Below are 21175 nucleotides of genomic sequence, written 5' to 3'. Positions count from 1 at the left end.
AGCCTCTGCTGTTCTGCTCCTTGATGGCCTCAGCTTCTTGATCCACCAGCTCTGTGCATGCCAGGAACTGTGTGAGGAATCACCACTGCTGTGACCTGCCCAGGGTAAGGGTTTTTTTTCCTGCAGAACCAACCCTGAAACCCTCCCAGCACACGCTGACCCTTTGTGTTCCCAGCACCCTCTGCAGCCCATGTTTCCTTTGAAGCACACACACACAATTTTCTCTCCCTGTTTGCAGCCTCTGGGCTCTCAGGTGAGAGCCTGCCCATGGTGACCCAGCTCCTGGAAGGCTCCTGAGGTGGGCACACAAGTGATGGGGTCGTTTCCCATCCTCTCAGGGTGTTTCTGTTTGCTGCCAACCAGAGCTCTTGTTTCCCTCCCCGCCGGTGCCCTGCAGGATCAGCCGTGCCCACGGTGTGGTTATTTCAGTCTGGCTCCCTTGGCCTGGTGGAATCCCCCAAGGGAATGAGTTCTGTAGTGCCCAGCAGAAACAGAGGCACCAGCAGAAACACTCACGAGCTTTTTTTATCCCAACACGAGTTTTAGGTCRTGTAACTTGAAGCCTGTGGTCACCTCATCTCCCATACTGGTTTTTCCAACTAATTTGGGATGAGTTCTTTTTCCCCAACTGATTTGGGATGAGTTTGCCTTTACAAACAAATTAATTGCATGGAAGGAAGTCTTTTGCTTTGCATCCTGTTCCAGACTTTACGTGCTGGAGGGGACCAGGCAGCTTTTCTGGGTTGTGGTAAAGAACAAAACCAAGAAATTAAGTGTGGGTGACACCATATTTCAGTGAGAGGCTGGACAGTTAAAATTATTTTGAACAGTGAGCCCCAGAGTAGCATCCAGAACTTCACAAAGACAATGAGGGGAAGGAAAGATGGTTTGAGGAAGCGTTGCTCAGATATATCCCTGTCCTGTGATTCTCATCTGTGCCACCATCATGAGAAAGAGCAAAAGTAAAATCCGCTTCTTACAGATATAATCCTGAGGTTGTAAACAGGCATCTGTGGCAGATTTAAAGTTGACACTGTTTTTAAAAACTGTGCTTRGCAAAACCCAGTCAGTTAGTGCTTCCAGCAGGAGCTGTGTGCAGTGGGAGTGGGTCTGGAGCTGCAGGCTGACTTTCTTGGCTGTTGTAGGATCAGCTGCACCTTCATGCACATCACAATATGGTGGCCTTAAATTTGTCTCTAAGCAATATCATGTTGTTTAAATAAAATATAATAAAGAGGGAGGGAAATGTGTTTGACTAATGTGTCCTTTAGTCTGGTACATGTCTCAGAAACTCAAACAATGGATGGCGGCAGTCCTAGACATGGTGTAAATAAGACATCTGCCTTCATCTTCACACATGGGAGACACAGAACTCATGCAGATGTCATTTCTAAAATCCTCTTTGCAAGCTCCTGTGAGTGGTGGAATATTGGCTGTGAATAAATGGAGAGATGATCAAATGTTGGTGGATTGAATTTGAAGCCGAATCCCAGTCTGGGCTTGATGCTTGGGGGTTTCTCCTCTCCATCATCTGCCACCTTTGATCCCCAGCCCCTTAYTTGTGTTCAAACAGAGRAAGGTCAACTCCAAAAACATCCTCTCTCCACTGGAGCCCTTGGTGCAGCTCCCTGCAGAATTCCCCAGCTTTTCCCTGGTACAAGTTGTAGCCATGTGCATTCCCATCAGTGCTGCTGTCAGCCAGGAGAGGATTTTCCTCCTCTCACACTCACAGGCTCCAGTTCTGGCACTCTGTTGCTCAGTGTGATTCTAAAACTCAGTCTTGATCCATTTTTCCCCCTCTCTTTTGCAGTGTGATCTCCAACAGCATCCAGCTGTTAGTGCAGGACCTGGATGCAGCYTGTGACCCTGCCCTGACTGCCATGAGCAAGGTAGGGCTTGGATTTTCAGGAAAAGGTCACCTTAAAATCCATGTGGAGTTCTTGTGTGCTTTGATTGCTTGATTTCACTATTGATAAATCCTTTTACTCTGCCTGGAGACATAGCTGTACATTGTTGTTTTTTTTTTCTTACTCTTTAAAGCAGCAATTGTATTTATAAAAATACCCCTCACTCCAAACCCTCCTATTACTCAGATTAGGGCTTTCAGGCTTTTTGCAGCACATTAAAACATACAGACAACGAAATACATTCAGCAAATCCATAAAGCTTTCTCTTTTCCACTCCCAATGCCAGCGAGAGAGCATTTAAAATCGGGAGAAACTTTTGTCAGCATGAAATTTCAAATGCACCTTCACGTTCGCTCTCCCCTTTGTCTCCTTTGGCAGGGAGCTTCACCAGCCTGCTTGTTTGGGGCTCTCAAATGGAGGTGGTGTGGAATTGAGCCTTATTGCTCTGTGATCCTCTCAAGGACATATGGAGCCATTCCTGGAGAGGCCCCTATRGCTGCAGCTTCAGGATTTTGTTGCAGTCCCACCGCTGGCTTTTATACGTTTGAAATGCAGAGCCGTGTTTCCTTGCCAAAGTATTGTGAAAACCCAGACTCRCTTTAGACAGAGGTGAAGACAACAAAAGCAGATTGAACTGTTAGGGTTTTGGGTGGTTTTTTTGTTTTTAATTAGAAATATTAAACGTAGAGCTCCATTTCTGTAGGATCAACACGCCGTCTCGCTGCCACGGATTTTAATAGCTTTCTGCTTTATGATGTATTCCAGCTGTAAGCAGCCCCGCCACCCCCAGCTAATATTTGAAGTGGAATGCAGCTGGTAAGAGAGCCTGTCCAGGTTCCAAATGGAAAGAGGATTTTTTTGCCCAGTAAAATAACACCACTAGGAAGGGCTCGGCGCTTCAGGTGTTGCCGTGGCAGCCCCTCAGATCTCCCGAGCCTACAGAGTACAGTAATATTTGAATATTGGAATCACTGGGCTCTGACTGTTTATACCCAAGTAAACCACAACCTTGAGAAAGSAGCAGCTGGTAGGCCATTTATTTTTGTCTTTGGAACAGTGGTAAAACGCAGCACATGTGATGGGACTGATGATATATAAACAAGTTTAAGTGTTATGAAATTAGCTAAATAAATACTTGTCACTTGTGCACACACTCTGCTGTTTGCAGTAGACAGAGTYGCTTTTATGTGATTTTTATTAGACCTGGATTTGGTGCAAAAGGGTTTTTTCCTTCACCCTCCTCCTCCCTTTCCTTCAGGGCTGGGTTATGACTCTGACACTTGAAAAAGAAATGCTTGTAGTTATTTAAACACAGAGTTAGTATTTGGAAATGTAAAATTTCAGTCTGTATTAAAGAAATAAAGATGGTGTCGCTGATCCATTCCAATTTTGCTCTCTCAAGGCCCCTACTCCATTAGGACTTTTCCTTTGTTKAGCTTCTTTTCATTTACTTCACTCTGGTGTCCTCCAGGATTGAACATTCCCAGTCCTTTGTTGCAGTCTGGCTTTGGGTTTTGTTTTTTTTTACTTTGCAAAAAATGTTCAGGAACTGTAGAGGTAAATTATGAAATGCTTAAACCTTTCAATCCACTTTGGCTGCTGGCCACTTTGAGAGATTTAACACAGAAAGCAGCATCAGGAATATTGCTTTCAGCTGGGAATGCTGCTGGCTTTCCACGGTTCTTTATTTTGTGTGTTCTGAAAGAAATGGTAAATGATGAGAAGGCCCCACATTACAAAATGTGCAGGTGATAATCCTTACTCAGACTTTACAGCAGGTGTAGGATGATTAAACGTGGCTGGAGGACGTGGAGCAGGRCTGTGGGTGGGAGGAGAATTTGCCCTAAACCCCCTGTTGTGACATTCAGGATAACAAAGAGCTGGGGATGTGTTTTTGTGCTGACCTGCAGCAGGCACTTCCATTGCCTGGTGTGCTTCCTTTTTAATCACAGGGATGAGGGAGCTGCTAATCTGCAAGGGATGTTCTCACCCYAGTTAAGTTTATGGATTGCACTGCCTAAGGCTTGATTTATTTACTGAATTAAGCATCAATTTAAATGTAAACTGCCTAAAAGTGACCTCAGTTTTGCTCAAGGCTTCTCTTTTCTTCTCTGTTTTAACCCCAACCCTGAGTTTTGCTGTGAGAACCAAAACCTTTGCAGACACCCCCTGTCCTCCCAGCCTGCAGGTGCCTTTCAGCTCCTCCCTTTCAGTGAAATCTCTCTGCTCCTGTTCCTTGGACTCCTTTCCACCCTGTGTATGTAAACTCTGTGGAGATCCCAAAGAAAACACAGGACAAGGGGAAAAAAGGGAATAAATTTAAAACAACAGGAGCAAAGCTTTACCAGCAGAGCTGGGCTCATATTTCTTATGATGACTTTTCAGTATGTGTGCTATTCCTTTCTCTGCAGCTACTGGGTGGGTTTTTTTGGGGGGGTGAAACACACCCACATCCACACACAAAAGGRCTATTTTTACTGTTCATGCTTTAAAGGTTTGGTTGTAAAGCGTTGATTTTGGAATGATGACCAAGAAAATGGAAAAGCTACTGTTTCATTGTTGGTGCAATAATTCAACTCAGCAGTCCCTTCCTGCTTTCTGGCCATTCCTGCTCCGTGGGGAGGGTGAGGATTGCTCTGTCAGGAAGGGAATGTGAGTCCATCCAGGAGAAGGGCACAGAGTGTTTTTGTTGGGTGTGACCAACACCACGAGGGGTAGAAAAGCAGGTGACAGTGACAGGACTYGAGGGAAYGGCTGGAGCTGTGTCAGGGGAGGTTTAGCTTGGATTTAGGGAAAGGTTCTTCACCCAGAGGGTGCTGAGCACTGACCAGGCTCCCCAGGGACTGCTCACAGCCTGACAGAGCTCCAGGAGCATTTGGACAGCATTCCCAGGGATCCCAGRSTGGGATTGTTGGGGTGTCTGGGCAGGGCTGAGAGTTGAGCTTGATTCTCCCTMCCAGCTCAGGATATTCTGTGATTGTGTGAAAACCTGTGAAGCAGGTGATGAGAGAGAAAGAGAAAGATCCCTTCTAGTTCAGCAGGCTGGGGCTTGGTTTGTTTGGTTTGAATAAAGGCAGCTTCAGTGGGACATGTGTGGACTCAGACACTGTGGTTTTGCAAAGAATTTGGCTTCTCTTCCCCACTAAGTCACTTAGGCTGCGTGTTGTTTGGGTGGAATTGAGTCAGCTGAGTTGCAGGGGCAAAGTAGCCATATTCAATTCAATTAAATTAAAACCAGGAGTAAAAAACTTCATATACAAAATCCAGAGCCTGAGAAAAAAAAGTTTGAGGACAAACAACCCCTCAAAGGAGAAAGCTCATCTTCCATATGTGCCCAGTTTCCTCTGCTGATTTCCTATGAGTTTTCCTCCTGTCTCATCTCCAACATGAGGAACACATCTCCAARAAGTTATTGGGAGAGCATTACAGAGTTCTGAGCAGCTCCAGAACTGAATGTGCTTTTCTGGATGCTCGTGATCCTCAGTGAGATTCTGTTAGTTACGTGAGGCCAGGCTCGACCAAATCCCCTCATTTTTGATTTTTCCWCTTGACTTACACTGGCAGTACCTTGTGTGCTGCAAACAAGGCTCAGAGAAAATCAGGAGAGCCACAAATCTGGCTCCCAGGGGCTGTTCCCTTGTGGTCCTGCTGAGGATAAATAAAAACAAAATGGGAGGTTGAGTAACTCTTCTTGTTTTATACTTTTTRCATGCATTTGGAAGAGCTGCAGTTGGGCATCCTGGCTTGAACACCAGCAGTGTTTTCAGTGAGCTGCACTGGTGCAGAGTGCTTTGGACTTTAAGACTTTCTACCCCTTCCATCCATCTGTCATCAGTCTCACCAGCATTAAAGCCTTGGCTGCCATACAGGAATCCAGACTTTGCAAGCTTGCAGATATTTTCTCAAATGCCTGTAATCAGGATTTATATGGGCACTTCATCCCAGCAAACTGGAAATTGTTAAATATTAAAGCAGCTTTGTGTGCTCCAAAAGGTTTTTTAATCCTAGTGGTCCCCATTTGTGTGGGTCACTGGTCACAGTGCAAAAGGGGCTGCTCTGGGGTTTTTTTTTGGTGTCTTCTCGTGGAAAGGTTTTACCCAATGATTTTAATGATGCAGAACTTGACCTTGGTGGTGRATTGCAGCAGGCAGTCTCTAAATGATTCCTTAGAGATCTCCTGGCAGGAAATTTGTACAGTTTCCCTTACCTATTGCTTGAATCCTGATGAACTAAACAGTTCTTTTTGGTTGTTTTTTCCCCTTTGTGCAGATGCAGTGGCAGAACGTGGAGCACGTGGGTGACCAGAGTCCTTATGTCACCTCGGTGATCCTCCACATCAAGCAGAATGTCCCCATCATCCGTGACAACCTGGCCTCCACGAGGAAGTATTTCACTCAGTTCTGCATCAAATTTGCAAAGTAAGTTCCCAAAATACACAATTTCTTGAGGTCATCCCATAAAACAGCRGGATGATAACTCTGTGTTGTTTGCCAAGTACAGAAGGTTTTGRGTTGGACACCTTTAAAAGACTTTGAATGACTGCAGACACAACTCTTGCTGTGGGAAAATCTACTTTTCTTCTATGGGGCTGAGAAATTCACCTCGAAGGAACATTTACAATGAGCACTCTGAGGAGGGCATGTGTGAGAAATACACAATATTCACTACCTTCATAGTCTAAAAGCTGCTTTTGTGTGCAAAAATAGCTCAGTCAGGAGGGGAAATTCACATTTAARTGCTGGGGGATATTAAAGTGTCTTCCTGGCAAGTCACTTAAAGTTGAGCAGCATGAAAGAAGCAGCAGATGAGACACAAATGCCCCTCACTGCTGGACTCGGGGTGGACATCCAAACGTTCATCTGTGTCTGAAACAAAAATCCAAACAAAGTTTCTTTGGGAAGACCCTTTGAGCTCTTTCCTGTGGCCAGCTGAGCTCCACATGGCAGTGCCCCAAGAAAAACCCTCGGGAGGGTTCTGCCAGCTGTAGCTGCTGCTTTTGGTGTCACATGTGACCGTGCTGGGGGACTTGTGAGCGGCGGCGTGCATGTCATGTGTCCCTCTGAAATACCTTAACGTTTCATTCATCTCTGCTAAGGTAATCACCCTGAAATAAGCTCTGTGGCCTGGCAGGGGCTGTGTGGGTTGGAGATTGGAGCTGCAGCTCCTGCTCCTGCAGGGTGGGATGCAGCAGCTTGTCCTGGGAGCTGGGAGCTTTCCCAGCAGGGAGGAAACCCCTGATTTTCATCCCCCTCTCTGTCTCAGGGTACTCATTCTTTGCATTAAGGAGCAGTTCCTGATAAATCATGTGATGATGTTGCCCTTAATCACTGTTTGAAACGCTGCCTCGGTGGAAATTTATTGCATGAAAACCTTGTGTGTGGTTACACTTGAGTTTTATGTGATAAATAAAACCCCCCATTTACTCAGCTGTTCGCAGCACACTCTTAATACCTCAGCTTAGCTGCCTCCCTTTTAACTTTATTGCTGAGCACATACCAAGTCAGCTCCAGATGAAACACTCAGCTCTCAGACTCGAGGGAAGTTCCCATCTAAAATGAGCACAGAAGCCACCGCTCCTCTCCAAAACCGTTTTTTAAGACAACTGCAGCTCTGATCTGCAGCACGTTAAAATTAAGCCACAGTCCTGAGCTCTCTGCACCATGGATCAGGTGTAGAAGGGGAAAATGGGTTCCTGAAGAATGATTTGGCTGGATCTTTGCACCTTGGTGTTAAAGAGAACCAGCCCAATGTTAGGAGAGCACCGATCTTAAAACACATTTTAATGCACACAAATATTTGTGTTTTTTAAACTCTGAATTCTTAATGGAATAYGCTGGCTGGGCCAATAGAAATACCTGGCCTTTTGTGTGCCCCACGATGCTGGAAATCCTTTTAACAGGCCTTGTGCTTCTCCACATGTTAATGCTTGTGTCTTTGTGAGCTGCCACTTCTCGGCTCTAATGGATTGTATAGAGCGCGAGTGTTGAGTTACAGGACCACAGGGGAGAAGGCAGCTAAAGTCACTAAATTTAAAACAGCAGGATGCGAGCCAAGTCTGGAGAGAAGAAAAATAGCCATCAGAAATTGCATCGATCCTCTAAAAAACCTAATTTGTCATTTGGGTTTTGTTTTGAGCRGAGCGCGAGCGGCGCTCCCCGGGGCTGTTGCCGGCAGGGTGGGTGGGGGGTTCGGCTCTCACTGCTCCTCATCCTTTGAAATCCAACCCCACGGCAGCAAAGCCGTGCCTGCAATGCTGGGATGTGTTTGGGAAGTCTGTGACCTGACCTCAATGAGGAAGAGATTAGAACCGAGAGACAGGAAAAACAAACAGCTCTGCCCTTCGCCGGGGGAGCGGCTCCTCCGCTGAGCCTGGTGGGTGCTGTGACCTTCCAGGTGCTCCAGCTAAAATGTGAGAGGAGTTTGGWGGGAAGAATTTGGGATGGGGAGGCTCCTGGAGGTTTTAGGGTTGAGCTCAGCCTGGGCAAGGTTTGCTCACCACCTCAGTAGAGCAAAACCCTCCTCATCTGCGGTGACTCAGCAACAGCAGAAGGTTTGAGGGATGTCCTGCAATAGCTCAGACAGACAGACAGACTGTGGCTGTCTGTGCCTCACTCAGCRAGGCATTGTTTGATGCATCATCGGTGCAGGGGATTAGGAAAACTCAGCTTTTGGCAGAGCCACTCCTGCTCTCCGGTGCTGTGGTTTCTGCGCTTCAGGTTCCTCACTCTGTCTTGCCCGGCTTTATTGTTACACTGAGGACTTAACTGCTCCTGGGGAGGGTTTGCTGGGCTCGGTTTTATGGCTGAAACTGTAAATGAATTCTGGCAGCCAATCTAGCTGTGATTGTGCAGGGAGTAAAGGCATTCTGAGCACAGAGCCTCGTGCAGAGCATTACCCTGGACGTGCAGGTATTATTCACATCAGGATTGCCTGCTGGGCTCTGAGAGCACCAAGCACTGAGTCCAGCCTAGGAAAGAGGCTCAAGTGCCTTTTTCTGTTAAGTGCAACCGCTCTTGATGGTCTCTGCTAGTCCAAAAAAAAAAAAAAAAAAAAAGGGGGAAAAAAAACTTGCAGAGCAGCCCTTGGCTCTTACAGTTTGTCTTGTCTGTCCTGCTGGAGTTGGGAAGCTGTTTCCAATAAGGCAGTGTGAAATAAGAGGCATGTGGGGATGGAAGGTCGTTCTACCCCTCTGCTCTGATGGTGGGTGGCCRTCCAAAGGGGCCTGGGAATTGTTTCATGCAAGACAGAGCACTGTCTATGGGAGGTTTGTGTGGTTATACAGAAAAGAGGATTCAAACCAACAGAGTTTGCCACCCTGCAGAAGGAAAGGCTTCCCCTGTTTCTCAAACATGAGCTTGAGCTCCATGCCTGACCTTGCAGGGGGAGGGACAATTGGATCTACCCACCCTATCAAAGGCACAATTAATATCTTGCACTGTTCCCCCGGCAGCGAGCTGCTGCATCTGGAGTTGCTGCCAATTTATCATTTTCTAGGATCACCTAAGCTCCAGCTGTGCTCATCACTCTCTAATTGCCCTCTGGGAATTAGTTATAGACCTGAAAAATGGGCTTTTAAAACAGATAGGTTAAACCTCCACTGTAATGCTTTTGTGCAGGAGGAGACAGAGCTTGTTTCCCTCCTCCTCTTTGTGTTCTCTTGCCAAGGTTGTTTCTCTGGTGGCCAAATTCAAAGCTGCTCGGGGCAGCCCGGTAGCTGGTTCTCAACAGCAGTTTGAAATCGTTCTCCTTGACACCTCTCCAGGATGAAATGATTCACTGAGAGAGGCAGTGGCTGTGTCTGAGGGAAGGGGAAGGGAARGAACCTTTGCTTGTGAGGGCTCTCCCTCAAACCATTCCTTTGGGTTTGCTCAGCAGCTTGGCACGCTCCTGAGTGCCTGAGTTACACTTTTGTCACTCTTCCACGGGAAAGGATGAGAAATCCATGTCCTGGCTTGGAAAACAGGTGGCAGGACAAACAAGGTGCAGCCTGTGCTCCTTGCTTTGTGAGGAGGAAAACAAATCACTCAACAGATGCAAGGGGGAAACCACGCTGAATTTAGATCATCATYGTGAGCAGCCTCAGTCCAGAGGACAGAAACCAGACTGGCTGATATTAACTGAGGACAGAGCCATTAAAATCCAAGACCTGCCACCAGGTCATGGCCAAGGTGCTGGAAAAGTGAGCCCTGCAGGCAGGCAGCCAAAGGAGGACACGGGAAAGAAGCAGAGTGCATTAAAAACAAGGCAGCAAGAGGAAGGCTTGTTCAAGTGGTGTGCTCCTGATAAGAGTTTGTTGTTCACACAGCTCCTGAGCTTTCCTTGGTGGAGGAATTGGGCAGCAGCTTGTCCTGCAGGTGCTCAGCCAGTGCTTTTGCTGGGAAGGGAGCATCTGCTTCTCCCCTGAGGAGTGAAACTGCCTTGGACCCAAAGGCAAAAAGCAAAAACCAAAGCTGATGCTCCAAAGTGRCTTCCATCAGGCTTCCATCCTCACCAAGCACTCCCTGGTCTTGCAGTCATTTTTCTGAGCCTGAAATCCATGACAGTAAAATACAGTGATGATGTTTTGCTTTTCACAAAACTTTTTCTTGCCTTGATTGTGTTGGCCAGGAGCTTTCTGGAAGAGTTCCTGGCTGTGAGTGTCCAGGGCCCAGYAGACCTCCAGCCTTGGCTGGACCTCAAGTACAGCATGTAATATGCATGTTATGGGATTACTTGTGTGCAGGAAAATGTAGATTCTGGATACAGTCAAGAGCAGCGAGGCTGATCCTGGTTTGTTGCTGTTTTTGTGATGCTTATTTTTGTTTGCCTATTCCTGACCTTACACTGTAAAACTTCTCACACAGTTTACAGCAATTTATTTACGTAGGGTATTTGTGCAACTTCTCRATGAACTTTGAGATTAGGAGGGATTAAAGCAAATGAACTGTGCCTAGGGGTTGGGATTTTTTTTTTTATTTTGTATATTTAACATGTCTGGAATCAGCTTGGGAAGCTGGCACTCGGAGTGGCTTTGTGGAAGCCATCCTGGTTTGGTTCTGCATGCTTTGTGACCACAGAAAACCGTCTGACTGCAAATATTCCTGTGTAATTGTGTCATTTTGTGTCTCTCCTGCAGCTCCTTCATTCCMAAGTTCATTAACCATCTCTTCAAGTGCAAACCTATCAGCATGGTGGGTGCAGAGCAGGTAAGGAGAAGCAGGTGAATTGGCTGCAATATTTTATGGTTTTTGGGTCCAAGAAATGGAGGCAAGGACCTTTCATCTGCCACCCCTGCCCATGGGACCCTGCTGCTGTGTRAGGATGGGATTTGGAAGAGACAGGGTTTCATCTGTCCCCTGCACACAGAGCTTATTAGGAGAAAAAAAAAACCCAGCAAAAAAAAAGCAGAATCATCCCTAATGGGACCGCCGTGAATTTCAAATGGGTGCCTTCAAAGCTGCTTGGGTTTTAAGCATCAAAGATGGTTCTGGGCAGTGTGTGCCTGCAAAATGAAACAGGAGCTTTACATCAAAACCTTCCTCGTCCTTAATGGAAAGCAAATGAGTGAGGCTCGGTGCCTGCCCCTCTTGTGAGATGAGCAATAACCTGAGAGTGATTAAAGGGAGCCTTTTTTAAATAAGCTTCTAAAGTGATCAACCAGCAGCGGGCTCGTGTCTGACGTTAAAAGGTTTTAATATTCCTGCATGGAAATAACAGCCCCAATTTGCTACTTGGAAGCAGCCTGGGAAGGTTTTTATTAGCCTGATTCCCAGTGAGTGCMTCTCGTTAGGATGGGACACACCTCCCTGGGGCTGAGGGTGCAGAGGGCTCAGCAGTGATCTCTCTCACTTTGCATCATGCAGAACCCCAGTTCCTTTACATTTTTTGAGCCCCCTGCTCACCCACCAGCATCTTTCCACGCCACTTTCTCTCCCCTGGTGCAGATGTTGCTGGGGGATGCGTTTTCCCAGCCTTTCTGGTCCTACACACAGCTTTTCCTGCTGTTTGCTGATAATTATGGTTGGAATATGGATACTGGAGGTGTTCCTTGCAGGGAGCAAGATCTGTGGGTTTTTGCTTTTGGTGTTTTTCTCTCTGACTTGACACCTCTCCATCCCAGGCTTTGGCAGTGAGTTAGCAATGCCAGCCCTGCTGCTCCTCCTCTAGTTTGATTACAAATTTCTGTTCTTTGCTGCTCTTGTCTCTTCAGACATGCTTTGTGCAATCAGAGGAGCGTGGCATTCGGGATCATTTCGCTGTAAGGAGCTCTAACCCACAGCATTTTGTCGTCAGACAGTGCTGCTCTGTCTGGGCTTAATTTCATGGCTGCTGCTTCTTTATTTGCTGGGCTAGTAACAAACAACATTGAGCTGTGAGCAGTTCTCAACGTAGCTGTGTTGTGGCTACAGATTTTAAGGAAAAAAAGCCCTACCAAGGGGCTGAGTAAGCACAGAAAACCTGGCACTGTGGATGACTGTGTGCAGGAGGAAGCAGGGTGTTGGTTCATGTATCTAAATCACGGTGCAGCTCCAGGAAATCAAGATTATTTTACTTTGTACTTTTGGGGGAAAGGAGTGGAAATCTCTGCCCGATGTGCCAGATGTTGGGCTGCCATGAGTCATTTYAGGTCTGTTCAAATCAGCCACGGTGCTGATACACAGCCACAGGTGATCACATCTCCTGGAAGTGTCATTACATGGGTCAGTCCCTCCTGTTCCTTCAGTTTAATTACCAGCACATTTCCCAGTGTGGGAAGTGTCAAACTTTAAAGGATGCTGGGTTACAGCAGCTCGTGGATCTTGGTAAAAGGGGCCTGAGTAACAAATTTAACTCTTAACTCTTGCAGCTGCTGCTGGACACTCAYTCTCTGAAGATGGTTCTCCTGGATCTGCCCTCCATCGGGTCCCAAGTGGTGAGGAAGGCTCCCGCCAGCTACACCAAGATWGTGGTGAAAGGCATGACTCGGGCTGAAATGATCCTGAAGGTAACTCAAGACTTTTGATACCGTGCCAGCCAGACTGCTGGGCTGGGAATCGCAGCGAGCAAATTCCAGGGGGCCCTTCCTTCCAGTGCAGCGAGCTGCAGTCGCACATGAGCGTTTGTGAGCTCGGCCAGGGCCTCTGCCAGCTGCTCCTCACAGCTGGCTCACTCCCCTCGGCTTTGTCCCACTCTCCACTTTGGAGTTTTCACCCTCACTTCCCAAGGCATCCAAGGGCTCAGGTTCTGCTCTCTGGGAGAGCCAAGGCACCAGGTTCCCTTGTGGAAATCAGAGTTTGCATCCCTGAGTGTCTGCTGTGGGGCAAAGCCCGGGGTTCAGGTTACTGCAGGCCTTTTGTGCAGACTCCATCCCGCAGGGGAGCCAAGCAGTGCTTGAGTCACCTGTTTACTGTCTAGTGTAACAGCCAGTGCAAACATGTCTGTGTTACTGTATTCACCAGAGCCCTTTCTCATTTTCCAGCCCTGCTGCCTGGAAAATGACCCAAAAGCAATGTGTTGTGGTAAAAAGGAGCAAGCAGAGCGATCTGCCCTTCCTGGTTGGTGCTGGAGCCAGGATCCCAGGAGAAGCCGTGGGAGCTGGACAGTTGTGCCCTCCCCAGTGATGGGATTGTCCCCTGCCCACCAGCAATGCTGGGAAGGCATTTCTGGGAGGGAATTAGTGGGATCTGGGGTCAGGAAGGACAGGCACTGCCAGYCAGAGCCTCCTGTAAAGCACAGCCAAGGGGGTGAGGAGCCTGACTGTCCCTCCTCTCCTGCTGCTCCGTGTGGCTTTGCTCCGGTGCCCCAGGGAATGTCACAGCTGAGCTCGTGCTCTGCATTCAGACACGAGGTCTCCATGCTTTTGGAGTAAAAAGTGACTGAGATGTTAGTGAATTGCAGTTTGAATTTTCTCAGAAATCACCTGAATGGAAATATCCTGCTTCGTCCTAACAGGAATTGGGAACACTGATGCGTGTTCCAGCTTTCCCTGAATGAGGGGAATGATGAATGAGGAGAGTAATGGAGTAAATTTTGCTGCCCTCAGCATCACTTTGGAGAGGAAAGCAGTGCAGGGAGAGCTGCAGGTGCCCAGGCCATGCAGCAGCAGTGGCACTGCTGTGTCACACAGCCCCTGCTGACCCTGCTGCTGTGTCACACAGCCCCTGCTGGCCCTGCTGCTGTGTCACACAGCCCCTGCTGGCCCTGCTGCTGTGTCACACAGCCCCTGCTGGTCCTGCTGGTGCACAAAACACCCCTGGCCCCGGCTGAGGGCTTTGTGTCAGCGTGAGGGGAAATCAAACAGCCCCAGGGAGCTGCAGGGTGTGTTCCCAGGCTTGTTCTGGGGCAGGCAATTCGGGGAGACAATCTGTGGGCTCATGGACAGCACAAAAACCGAGCCCCACCGAGCACAGATGGGAGCGGGGTGGAGGGCGCTGGGCCCCACAGAGCTCTTCCCCTGCTCCTCCAGCTGAAGCTCCAGCTTTTCATCTTGGCAGAAGATTTTTACAAGGGCTGTAAATTAAGGATTTATAAGTGTATACACGGCTATGATGTTTCATTGGTCTGAAGTGCGGGGAAAGAAAGAAATGTCTTGGTGACAGAATACAGCGCGGGGTGAGCTGGGTCAGTGCAAACATATGGAAACGGTTTTGGAGGCAGGGAAGAGTCTGGTCTGGGGCTGTTCCTGCCCATTTACACACACACACACACACACACACACACACACACACACACACTGCTCTCCAGAAGGATGGTTTGGCTGCCCAGCATTATCAAAAGATGTGTTCTCTGTGGAGCCCACTGCTTATGTGAGAAAAGCACATCAAGGAGGGATCATATTTCTGGCTTTTGAGTTTTTTTCCTGTTTTTTGCCATTRCTCCTGGGCAGATGTTGGTGGGGGGCTCACATCCTTCATCCCAGTGTCTCCAGGGCTGTGTACCAGAGGAGCTGCACCCTGAGGACAGAGTGGCTGCGTGTGGCACTGCTCAGCCATCAGTGACGTGGCAGGGGACCTGCAGAGCAGAGAGCTCTGGCCCACACTGTCCTGGGGACAGAGGGAGTGACCACAGTGTTGTCATATTCCCCTGTGGCACGCTGTGTGTCCTGCCTGCATGCACGAGGGAGCAGGAGGCACACACAGCCAGAGCGAGGGTCTGGACTGTGTCCAGGCTGTCTGATCTCTGGGGACATTGTGAGTGTCACCAGCACTGCCAGCACTGTCCCCTGAGCTGCTCCCCAGCTTGTTTTCCTCCTGCAAGGAGATAAAATCTGGAGCTTCAGCAATAYACCAGTGCCTGCCAGCCCACAGGCTGCAGACAGAGTGCTGCTGCTCTCTGAAAYGGTGCAGAACCCTTTAGTCTGAGAGCTGCTGTGCTGACAGACCCAACTTCCACCCTGCTGCTTCCTCTGCTTCTCCTCACTCACCTTTTCCTCTCCTGTGAACAGCCTTTCTTGTTCCTTGAGCATTTTATTTTAGAAGCCAGTCCCGCTGTCACTGCTGTGCCAGAAYTGACTGAGCACTCATTTAACTCCTATTCTTTGTCTGATCTCTTTTTCCTTGCCTTGGCAGGTGGTGATGGCTCCACACGAGCCCCCAGTCGTGTTTGTGGACAATTACATCAAACTCCTCGCCGACTGCAGCACTGACACATTCCAGAAGATCCTCGACATGAAGGTGAGAACCTGTGCAGGGCTGAATTCCTTTCACTATGAATTCAGGGGGCTTGGGCTGGGAGAAGCACTCTGAGACAAGTTCATCTTTACCCTGAAAGCAGAGTTGCTGCTGAAAAAGAAATTTTAATTTCATTTCACGTTCCCACACCTGCYCTGARCTCGGGGTYGTGCACAGATCTTTGAGCTCRGGGTYGTGCACAGATCTTTGTGCAGCTCCCGGTGGGCGAGCAGGAGGTGGAGGTTGGACAGGGGCTGTGCTGCAGCTGCTGCCAGCTCCGTGAGCTCTGTCCTTTGCTCCCTCAGGGCCTGAAGAGGAGCGAGCAGAGCAGCATGTTGGACCTTTTCCGCCTGCGCCTCCCCGCGCCTCCCCCCGGCGGTGACGGCGCCGGYTCGCTCTCGCTGAGCGCTCCCACGCCCGAGCAGGAATCCTCTCGGATACGCAAACTGGAGAAACTCATCAAAAAGAGACTCTGAGGAGCAGGAGGGAGCTCAGGGCTGGGGCCTGGCGGTTGTGAGTGAGAGCAGAGCTGGTCAGGCTCTGGTATTTACAGAAACAGCCGCGGGTCGTCGCTCCCAATCCCTGTGATCTCTTCATTATCGCGTTCTGGGACGCTCTCGCACCAAAGGAGGATCTGACTGAGGTGTTTGCCTTTAGCTTAGCAGGAGTGAAACCCAGGACATCACCAGGTGGAGSAAATGGAGGCATCTGGAAGGCAGCAGCTACAGAAACAGTTGAGGTGGATTCACAGACTGGCTGGCTGTGATACTCCTGGTGTGGCAGCTTTCATCCTGGCTGAACACTGAAGGTTTTGCCTGAGTTCTGTGTCACTGCTCRCTCCCCGCTGCAGAGCTGCTCCTCTGATCCGTTATTTATTGTGGGGTGGGGGCTGCCAACCCCAAACCATCACCCCCACCGAGACCCCAACCCTTTAACAGCCAACACCCAGCATCTGCAGCTCCTCTGAGCCAGTGAGATGCTCAGGAGGGAACCCCAAGGCAGCCTCCTCCCCTCCTCCCCTGCTCCCAGGCCAGGCAAGCCTGGAAACAGCCAGGCCAATCCTTCTGAGAGCAGGAGGAAAGGGCTGAATCGATGCCTTCTGCACCTTGGCAAAGCTCCTGCCAACCAGCTGGCAGCTTGAAGGCCAAGCAGGACATGTGTGGAGCCCTCTCCAGCTGCTCGGTATTTCCCTGGCGTGTGCTGGGCTCTCCTGCTGTCCCCAGTGGGAGTTCCCATCCCTCCTGGCCGGCATCTCCTGCTCTCTGCACAAAGAGCCCTTCATGRAGCGAGTGTCAGACGGCTCCAGCCCCTCACTCTCGCTCCAGCTGGCGTGGCCCGAGCAGGGCTGTGCCACCCTGGCACCTCTGCTGCCCTGCAAAGGGAGGAGCTGGAAATGTTGGCTCTGTCAGGGAGCTGGGGCTGCTTCCCGGGACAGGAGGCTCACAGCAGCCTCAGGTTTCAAGGCCTTTCCTCTCCTCCTGCTCCTCCTCTGAGCTTCAGTGCAGAGGAGAGGAAAACCAACAGTAAAATATTTTGGATAAGCCCCCTTTTCCCATGGCCCAGCTCCTGGCTCCCAGCCACAAACCCAGCGTGGAGCAGGGCTGGGATCAGTGGATGCTTCCCCAAGGAATCTCCGTGCAGGGAGGCCTTACCTTGTCCTTGGCACTGCTGGATCTCTTCCCAAACTCCTCTGGACCCTTTCTGGGAGACTTTGAAGGCCCAGCCATGGATGAATCCCACACTTGTATAGGGGCAGAAGAACCAGTGGCATGTGCAGGGAGGAGAAGTCCCATAGCAGTGTGGCAGGTGAGGAGCAGCCACGCTGTCAGACCTTCCTGGGAGAGCCACGCTCCCCTCCAGGGCCAGTGTGAGCCTTGGGGCTGTATTTATTGTGGCTGCACTCACAGGGGCTGTATTTATTGGGGCTGCACTCACAGGGGCTGTATTTATTGGGGCTGCACTCACAGGGGCTGTATTTATTGGGGCTGCACTCACAAGGGTTGCCATAATCCCTGCTGCACGTCAGGGAGGGGGATCAGGCTCTAGGAACATGAGAGCCATCCACCCCAAGTCTGAGCTTGTGAGTGCAGTGCAGAGCAGCAATAACATCACCCCCGGGCAGGGCTGGTGCTTTCTCATCACTYCAGTTGTACAAATCCGCTGTTGCCTCGTTGGTTTTCCTCTCCTGATTTCACATTGGGATTTTGCACGTGCAGGGTGGCTCACGAGTCACCACATTGCAGGGCTGGAGAGGAGGGAACACGGCTTTGCAGAGACTCATTATTCCCATGGGGGGATGAATAATTTATTTTAGACGAATTTTTCTTTGCTTTGTCTGAGGCCGAGTCTCTCACTGAATTATGAATAGCTGAAGACGATATTGAAGTTACCATCGTGTCTTACCCAAAGGCTTCCCCCATTTCATTCTCTGCTTTTCRTTCTGTAGATAAGAGGAAATAAAAGGAGAAATGAAATTTTCRTTTCAGCCCTTGAAGAACGCTGCAGGGTGTTTGGAGTTCCACTTTCGGAGAGCGAATCCACGGTTTTCTACTTTTGGTGTAAGAGTTTTGTGCCCCCGGCTCTTGGGTGTTTATTAAATTTGGCAGGTCTCTCTTTGTGCATTAGCTCTTTGGAGTTTACAGCTTTGGGGAATAAAGGATGATTATGTGTTTTCTGTCTGAAATGCCACTTTTTTACGGTTTCAGACCGGGGTGTAATTCTGGCTGTACGCGGGGTGTGACACTAAAACTAATTAAATGGTTGCTGATGCTCATTGCTGGGTGTTTTCTGTACGGCTGCAAACCCCAGCGGCCGGGGTGGAGTTCACCCAAATCGTGGTGGACCTGGAGCTCCCCTCTGTCCATCTCCTGCAGCTCCTCTCATCTCATCTTCTCTCCTCTCCTTCCCCACCTCCTCCTCTCCCGCAGAACCCGCGTGGGTGGCTCAGCRCTGCCGACCTTGCGCCCCTAAATAATCACCTCATTCCTGTTGTCTGCCACCGCGGGAGAGCTTTCTGAGAGATCCTCGCGTTCCCTTTGGAATTAATGAAGGGGCAGTGCCTTTTTCCACGCGCTGCATGACGCCAGAGCAGCTCCTTTCGCTCGGAGAATTAATTTAATGACTCATTTGCTTTTCTCCCGCCGGTCCTGCCYCCTCCGCCCTTGGGCAGGAGCAGCCTGCGCCGGGCGCTGGGTGTTCCTTGCTTTCTCCAGATTTACAGCCAGCTCTCTGAGCATCCCAGTGACGACGTCCAAGGCTCCACGAGCCTTTCCTTGGCTCCACGAGGGCGGTGGCAGCAGAGCTGTAAAAATAAAAGAAAGCTGGATCAAACCTCGGCRGCCTCATCCGTGTGCCGTCAGCGCTGCCGTCAGTCCCAGGGCTGGGTGAGCACAGCTCTGTGTCACAGCCTGGCATTTCCCATCCTTTGGAAACAGCTTTCCATCGTTGTCAAAATGCACGGGATCCTTTGGATTTGCCTCTCCCATTGCTTGTGGTTCGGTTGCTGATTAAGCTGGGCACACCCAGCCTGGTGGAAAATCATTTATGGAAGGAGGATCTTGATAAGAGACTTTTACCTGCCCTGTCCTGCCTCTGTGTGAGCAGTTAAAGAGTAAATAAGGTGGACAAACAGGCTGTGATGCACAGCCAGGGGAAAGATTTCCAATGCCATCAGGGATGGCACAGGCTGGTACAGTTTGAGAGACTTCAAACCACTCAGACTTTCCGAGAGGGCACATCGTGAAAAGCTGAGCCCCTGTGGGCAATGACTCAMTGGTATTTGAGTTACTGAGCAGTTAAAATTCTGGTTAAACGCTTCATCCTAACGGGCAGATTCATGGGGCTGGGTGCTGGTGCTGCAGGAGATCCTCGGGTGGGTTGCAAAACCCAGAAATGAGAGCCTGGAAGGCACAAAAAATTATCCTTTGTGTCAAACCATGCCAGGATGGGAGGGAATTTTGCTGGTAAAGCCGGAGCAGAAAGATTTCCAGAAGCCTGTGGGGTTCTGCTTACCCCAGGCACTGAGATCCCTCTGTCTCAGACCCCAATCCCCACGGGAGCGGCTGTGGGGGCTCCCTCAGCCCTCAGAGGTGGCTGCTGGGATTTTTCACGGGTTCCCCTTTCCTAAATAGCCCTTTGTGGGTTGTTGGCAGCGCAGATTTTCACCCAGGAGCTGCACAGCAGCTCTGAAATTATGATTGTGTTCATCTGGAAACTGCTCCAGTGCCTTCCGAGGCATCTGATTTCATAAAGGGCTTTTATGGGGAATTTTGGAGCGAGGAGTGAGCAGCTTTCCTATTACTTGCAGAGACCAGCATCTCATTTTTTTTTGGGGGGGTGGGGTGGGATACATTTAAATCAAAAGAAGAAAACACCTGCCCGGCACATTTGCTCAGACCCCAAAGATTTCAGTCAAAACTTTTAATGTTCTCTTTTTCTTTCCATCTGCATTTTTCAGCAAAGACAAACAGCCTCATAGTATTTCTTCAAAGGAATGTAAATTCCTTGAGGAAGTCTCCGGAGTTCCCAGCACCGCATAGCTGCAAACCACAGACGCCTACGGCTGAAAGTTCTGCTCTGCTTTTAATTTTGGGGCAGGGAAGGAATTTTTTTTTTTTTTTTCAGAGGTTTGGGTTCACTTGTRCTGGGCCCGTCAGCCCAGACTGCTGCTTTCTGTGCAGGGGAGTGTTGACTTTGGCCGACAGAGGAGTTGCTTTCCCTCCACGAGAGTATTCCCCCACCGAATCTGATGACATGGCGCAATTATTTCATTAGGATTTTCCAAAAAAGGTTCCCTCGGTCTCCCGTAGYGCTAGAAAGACCTTTTCCTTCTGTTCTCTTGTTTCAGCTTCGGCAGCTTTGCCTGAAAAATGCAATTTAGGGGTGGYAGCGCTGCTGCCTGGGTCTGAAAGYTTGGGAATGGGGAGGGGGAAAGAGAAGCCTGGAGGGAAATTTTTGGGGGTTTAATGCGGCTGCCAAAACCCCATTCTGGTCCCTGTTGGGGGAACAACCCAGCAGGGTCTGGCAGCTCTTCCAGTGCACCCCAAAATCCGTGCTGGCAGCGCAATGGGATGGTGAACTGTGGGTGGAACAGGGGTGCACCGAGGGCTCTCTGTCGGGAATGGTTCCAGAATTGGAACCCAGAAATGGAATCCCAGAACGGCTGAGGTTGGAAAAAACCTCCAAGATCATCGAGTCCAACCCGGGACCGATCCCCGCCTTGTCAACCGGACCAGAGCACCCGAGTGCCGCGTCCAGTCTGTCCTTAACCAGGGACGGTGACACCGCCACCTTCCAGTGCCTCATTCCGTGCGGGGTGCGGGAATGGGGGCGCCGGGAGGACGGGGACATCGGGAGAATGGGGACACCGGGGGGACGGGGACACCGGGAAGATGGGGGCACCGGGAGGACGGGGACACCGGGAGGACGGGGACACCGGGAGGAGGGGGACACCGGGAGGATGGGGGAACTGGGAGGACGGGGGAAATCGGGAGGACGGGGACAGTAGCGAGACGGGGACACCGGTGGGATGCAGGAGCGCGGGTGGGACACGGGGATACCGGAGAGACATCGAGACACCAGAGGAACACCGGAGGGATACGGGGACACGGGTGGGGCATCGGAGGGACACGGGGACACCGG

At 49.9% G+C, this 21175-nt stretch overlaps 1 protein-coding gene across 2 annotated transcripts in view; it reads left to right on the top strand.

The window, feature by feature from the left end:
• Positions 1–18330, top strand: part of VPS53 (VPS53 subunit of GARP complex) — a 61649-nt gene extending 43319 nt beyond the window's left edge. The window contains exons 17-22 of one of the 2 annotated variants that reach the window (XM_057371918.1): positions 1811–1889; positions 6177–6325; positions 11023–11092; positions 12733–12870; positions 15434–15538; positions 15841–18330. In XM_057371918.1, coding sequence (XP_057227901.1) covers positions 1811–1889; positions 6177–6325; positions 11023–11092; positions 12733–12870; positions 15434–15538; positions 15841–16011 — 712 coding nt within the window. In that variant the 3' untranslated portion in view covers positions 16012–18330. The remainder of the gene's footprint in view (positions 1–1810; positions 1890–6176; positions 6326–11022; positions 11093–12732; positions 12871–15433; positions 15539–15840) is intronic. The other variant, XM_057371917.1, reaches the window with a different exon arrangement.
• Positions 18331–21175: the final 2845 nt, after the last annotated feature.

This window comes from Malurus melanocephalus, unplaced genomic scaffold (genome assembly GCF_030028575.1).
Source record: "Malurus melanocephalus ecotype Western Australia unplaced genomic scaffold, MMel_1.1 scaffold_162, whole genome shotgun sequence".
NCBI lineage: Eukaryota > Metazoa > Chordata > Aves > Passeriformes > Maluridae > Malurus > Malurus melanocephalus.
This window is presented reverse-complemented; position numbering and strand designations above follow the sequence as displayed.